Source organism: Podarcis filfolensis (assembly GCF_964270895.1).
Source record: "Podarcis filfolensis genome assembly, chromosome: 2".
Lineage (NCBI taxonomy): Eukaryota > Metazoa > Chordata > Lepidosauria > Squamata > Lacertidae > Podarcis > Podarcis filfolensis.
In genome coordinates this window covers 82658122-82664156 of record NC_139605.1, presented here as the reverse complement: position 1 = coordinate 82664156, position 6035 = coordinate 82658122, and the positions used below count along the sequence as shown (strand labels likewise).

General features: G+C 39.9%; 1 protein-coding gene across 3 annotated transcripts in view; it reads right to left on the bottom strand.

Moving 5' to 3' along the window:
* Positions 1 to 1214: 1214 nt before the first annotated feature.
* Positions 1215 to 6035, bottom strand: part of FN3KRP (fructosamine 3 kinase related protein) — a 32983-nt gene continuing 28162 nt past the window's right edge. For all 3 annotated transcript variants that reach the window (XM_083597791.1, XM_083597790.1, XM_083597789.1), the window contains exons 4-6: positions 5491 to 5573; positions 4716 to 4838; positions 1215 to 3674 (exon numbers count right to left, since the gene is read on the bottom strand). In XM_083597791.1, the coding sequence (XP_083453917.1) occupies positions 3336 to 3674; positions 4716 to 4838; positions 5491 to 5573 (545 nt within the window). In that variant the 3' untranslated portion in view covers positions 1215 to 3335. The remainder of the gene's footprint in view (positions 3675 to 4715; positions 4839 to 5490; positions 5574 to 6035) is intronic.

Here is a 6035-nt window from a genome sequence, read left to right as displayed (position 1 = left end):
CTGGCGCGACACCGCGATCCTTATTGCGTTTCCGGTCTGCATTTTAACTATTTCCGCTCTAACTTCCGGGGTGCACATCGCATCCTGCGCGTTGAGAATTATGGCCAATGGGGTGTTTGGTATAAAGCCGGAAACTGTAGCAGTCTAATCATTTTCTCTCCGTATGAGTGGGGCATGTCCCACTTCACATAAATATTTTCCTCCCTATTTTGTCTTCCATTTTACGAAGGAAAAAAAGCTTCTTCACACCTGGGAAATACTGAAGCTCTATTTCCTAATGTCAAAACCTGCTTCGTAAATAGTTGTATTTTGTTAGGGAAAAGTTGTGAAAACAATACAACCCCAATATAGCTAAACCCCTTGCTGGCGGGTTTGCAATATGAAAGGTGGTTACTATCCCGTGTGGAACAGTGTTTATGTAAACAAATTTCGTTATTTATTGATTTCCAAACTCAGCACCCTCACCAGTACAAAAGACCTCTATACAGACCCTATTAATGGGGATAACTCCCAATTTACATAGCAAGATTCTGATAACTCATTTGGGAACAGCTGCCCATTTAGTCATAGCTCAAAGTGGGAAAGGCGTTTGGGGATGGATGGCATCCATCTGCATCAGGAGACAACAGTTGCATATTTGCAGGTTAAAGTCAAACTGTTGGAAGGTTTATAGGGTCTATAGGTTTATTCAGTGCTATTGTTTTACTGTTATGTGACTGTGCCATCTTGGTTAACACTGTACAAGCGGAAACTGTTTTTCAAAATTTGCAGAACTTTTATATTCTACTGGTTCTTAATTGTTTCACAATATTTACAAGCAGAGGTGCTTGAAAGGTTTTGAAGGAAAGGTATCATTGTTTGTAATCTAGGCCACATATAAAGAACCTTGAGAGGTACAGGAAGCTTCTTCCAAGAAGACTTCGGTACAGAAAGCAGCAGCAAAGTCCAGCAAATGAGTCAGGGGAAGCTGAGTTTTTAAAGGACACAGAAGAGGGGCAAGAAACCTGCAATGTGGCAATGAATTACTTTGTGGCTTAACAAGCCAATTGCGGAAACACTGATTAACTTTATTGATGAAACAATATAGTATGCATTGCATATTTGTGAAGGTTGATTCACAATGTTTACACGATGCAAATATTTGGAGGTCATAATATTTTGTGTTTACCATTACAGATAGATAACAATAAATAAAAATCCAAAGAAAAGTAATCTGTCCGGAAAATATTTTATTCAACACAACCCAGAAAGATTACCAATTACACTCACGAGCAATGCTTTGCTTTAAACCCAGATCAGCTACAGATACTATTAGTAAAATTAAAAGTAGCACACACACACACACACAGCTGAAATTAATAAATAAGTTTATATCTGTTTGTTTTTAGTGTAAAACCAATTGAAAAATATCAGGAAACACTGTAGAGGAATGTTAAGTAAAAGCTAACAGAATTTAGTGTTTGACATGAGCATGCATTCTAGGAATCATGCCTCTCTCACCTGGTAATATTAGGCATAGTGTTTGTTCATATGTATAATTCCATCCTAATCCCATTATTACTAGACATATCCCAGGAGCTCTGGATCAGTTTGCAGAATTCACAAAATGCTGTAACTGAATAATTATGTAAGGAGAACATGAAACTGACATGCATAATGGCCACAAGCGGGAACCTATTTTCCAAATGCAATGTTAAGGAACTTCCAGTAAGAATCCAGGTACATGTATTCAGCATGAGTACCAGCAATGAACCAGAAAGGAACTGTGACAATACCCGCAGTGAACGTGTACCAGTCCAAATCACCAAACAAGAAGAATACTAGAATAAAATAAAGTAACTTATGCATGCTACTTTTACATATGCCTCTTCCTCCGCTTCCAATTTAACCCTGCATCACACAACCAAAAAGAGGGCAGCTGCCACCTGGACAGAGAATTAAAGCTAGAAGTAAACTCTTTAATATCAGGTGTGGTAAATCACTTTCAGGCTGGTGAAAAAACTGAATCGTGTAAGACAGAATTTTACTGGAATATTACTTTGAGGAGGATGTGCTGCAACAGCATTTTGGTTAGAATTAGTAGAATTTGGTTAGAATTTTTTCTGGCTAGGTTCTTGTGCCTTAACAACTGTAGGACACATAAAAGATCAAGCAAACTTTTCCCAGCAGGAAGATGCTGCACTGAGGAAAGACGCACCATCTTTTTGCCTGTCATTTTACACTTAAATCATGAGAGCCCTGTTGGAAAAGGAGTTGGCAATCCAAAACAAAAATGTGGTCCTAAAATGGAGAACAGCCTAAGTGTTATGATGCCTTCCTCACAGTGTCACATTCCCAAACCATTGGGTAAGAGGAAACACTTTAATGAGAATGCATTTTTACTGCATTACTATCTGCTAGAAGGCATTTCACTTCATTTTACCAATTGTCAGGAGGAGCATAGGAAAGTCTTAAGGAATGAATTAAAAGGCAGAGAGTCTAGCAAGCTGCCATAAGAAACTAAGTTTGAGACAGCTATATATGCCTATAAATGCACAGCTAGTTCACCAGGGACTGGAAACGCATTATAAGTCAGCAGATTATTCAGGGAGGCAAGATTATGCTGGCTAGCAATGGACCAGCTGGAGGCTGATAGATGAAACTTAATGGCATGGAAGCAAGTTTCTATAAACATGTGGTCCAATTGCTACAGATGTACTAAGACAAACTTGCAATGCTAACTGGGGGGCTGGGGGGGGACTATTGAAGCCACCTAGACTGCAACCCTCCTCTATCTTCCCACGTGGAATGAAGTCCCCAGAGACTCAATATATGCTTCCAAATCTAATTCCAATTCCAGTTCTATTTAGAACACGGCTGCTATATTCCTTTGGTATCTGCCACCAAAATACTAGGTTGAAAGCTAAGCAAGAGGACAAGAAAAATCTTTCCATTCACTAAGACTGTAAATTTTCCTTTGAATGTATATGTATGAACATAGCAAGTTGTTACCTGTTCTAATGCCCTGCTTGGATTTCTCCCTCTCTTTGGCATGAAAAAATTATTCCAAACTATTTGCACAGCAGGAATTTTTCCCTAGATCTATGGAACCACCTCAAAACAAGACCTCTTTCGTGCAAATCAAAGGTTTGTTACCTCCTTGGGCAGCTCTCTGATAAACTGCAAGAACAGGACACCAAACCTAGGGCACAGGATGACTTGGCCTTTAGCTGTGGAAAGAGGGTGCAAGCTCAGGTTCTATTACAGCATATACACATTAGCACAGCTGAAAACCCATGGTGTGTGTATACGTGTATATATTTTCCAAAACGGGGGGAAAAGCTACAGGTATGAATTCAGTTGACCAAATTCCTCATTATATTGATAGATGAACCTCTGTACCCTCCGCCAAAATGATTCCAATGGTTCATATAGTGAAATAGCTGGTACAGCTTGAGCCGTTTATCAAACCCTGGTGCTTTGGGGATTTTGCTGTGGTAGGCAGAATAAAATGAACCACTGAAGCCACCAAACATCCCAGCAATTGCTAACTCATACTCAGAGTGACCATAGAAAGCTGCAGGGTCAAAGATAACTGGCCCAGAGTCATCTTCAGCTACATTTCCTCCCCACAGATCCCCATGTAGAAGAGCAGGAACTATTTCCATATCGCCAAACAAACTGGGCATCTTCAGCTGAAAAAGAAAGCAGGAGTTGCTAAAGTTTATTGTAAGGGGGTGGGGTGTTCTAATTTGTAGCTTTAAGCACTAGACACATCAAATCCTGATACTGTATAGAGAAAAAGAGACAAACCTAGGGTGTGGACAACCTAGGTGTATAATAAAGGACCCCTGACCATTAGGTCCAGTTGTGACCGACTCTGGGGTTGCGGCGCTCATCTCACTTTATTGGCCAAGGGAGCCGGCGTACAGCTTCCGGGTCATGTGGCCAGCATGACTAAGCCAGTTCTGGCAAACCAGAGCAGCGCACGGGAACACCGTTTACCTTCCCGCCAGAGGTATTTATCTACTTGCACTTTGACGTGCTTTCGAACTGCTAGGTTGGCAGGAGCAGGGACCGAGCAACAGGAGCTCACCCCGTCACGGGCATTCGAACTGCCAACCTTCTGATCAGCAAGTCCTAGGTTTTGTGGTTTAACCCACAGCGCCACCCGAGTCCCCTAGGTGAATAGGATTCGACTTTAAAGTAACATGAACAGTAGGGGGCACATCACATCCAAAAATTAAGTTACAAGATTTTCCACAGTCTTGCTAGCATTTAAACCAGATATCTGAGGTACTACTTTATCAAAAGGCCTTAGAGAAGATTTTTAAGCCTTTTGTATTTAAATTTTAAAAAATTCTCAGATATTCCTTCTCACATTATATAGCCACATATCAGTGTTTTTTTCAATGAACAGAATGCTTATTTTAGTCTTTGTTTTTAAAATGTACTATTGTATATTCAAATAGCTCCACCTCTCCTTTCAAATATTATTTGGTCTTTTTCACATGAGGGCTCTTTAATGCTGCTACGGTATTGTTCTTCCACAATTAGTAGAGACCTCAGAGAGATGTGGGTGAAAAGACTCTTTTCCACTAGTTTATTAGGTTCTGGGGAGAAGAGGATCATGACATTTGCACAGTGTAGGTATTACAGAAACTCTACACAATGAGAACAACCCCACTTCTACGAATGTGACAATTCCCTCTATGGTCCCCATGGGACATCGTTACCTGGAGTTTTGCCCAAAGTTCTCTTGCTTCCCTGTCTCCAGAGTTCTTCTCAATCATGTCCATCTGAGGTTGAATTCGTTGCCTGGCAAAGAAAGTCACCCAATCCTGTTGCCAGTCATTCACCTAAACAAGCAAGTAGTCAAAAATTCAGCCAGTTTGCCTCTATGAGAAGATGCCTTGAAAAAAGCCCTCTGATGAAAAATGGAAATAAGACAAGCAATTCATAAACCAATTAAGCCATACTATTTGTATGGAGGCTCATCTAGACCTATTTACTTCTCTGGTGCTGAAACAGATTTAAATGGTTTGTGGATGAGACTTTCAGACTTTTACACACTTTACAAAACTATGAAATTATACACTTTTATATATAATAATTATTATAATTATAATTTTTATTTATACCCCGCCCTCCCCAGCCAAGGCCGGGCTCATAAAAAGAAGACTCTTGCTGTGTTAATTACCTATTAGCTACTGCTAACACAAACTCTTGACGCTGCATAAGGCACAGCAGTTGTTTTCAGGGGCATTCACTGGTGCAGCTGTAAACACCAACATCTACTGTTGTGTTAGCTGAAAGGTGAAGACTGGTTACTAATAACAAAAGTTATGACAGTAGCCCTGGAATCTTCATACCTAGTTACAGTTCTCTGAATTATTATTTAAAAGTCCTCCTATTCAAACATTCAGCCTTTCCCAATTAAAGGAAAATTAGAAGTAAACAAAAAACTAAATGATTTCCTCAGTGTGGAAGAGCCATTAGTCCAGATCATACCTGTGGAAGATAGCCACAACATGTAACAGTGTGGAACCCGAATTTATCCACAAACTGGACCCCAGTTTGCTCTTCACCTTTACCTATTAAAACAGAGAGAAGTGGTGATTGTCTGTTCTGAACAGAATAACTTTCCAAAAATAGGAAACTTTATTATGCTATCATTTAAAAACCTCCATTCTAAATAGAATTGCTTGTATTAATTATTATTACAGTGGTACCTTGGGTTAAAAACTTAATTCGTTCTGGAGGTCTGTTCTTAACCTGAAACCGTTCTTAACCTGAGGTACCACTTTAGCTAATGGGGCTTCCAGCTGCCGCCGTGTAATTTCTGTTCTCATCCTGAAGCAAAGTTCTTAACCCGAGGTACTATTTCTGGATTAGCGGAGTCTGTAACCTGAAGCATCTGTAACCCAAGGTACCACTGTTTTATTATTATTAATTATTATTATTATTATTTAATTTATATACCACCCTATACCCGCAGGTCTCAGCTGCTACTAGCATGAGTACCATAAAGGTTGCTCCCCCAAATCTTAAAAACC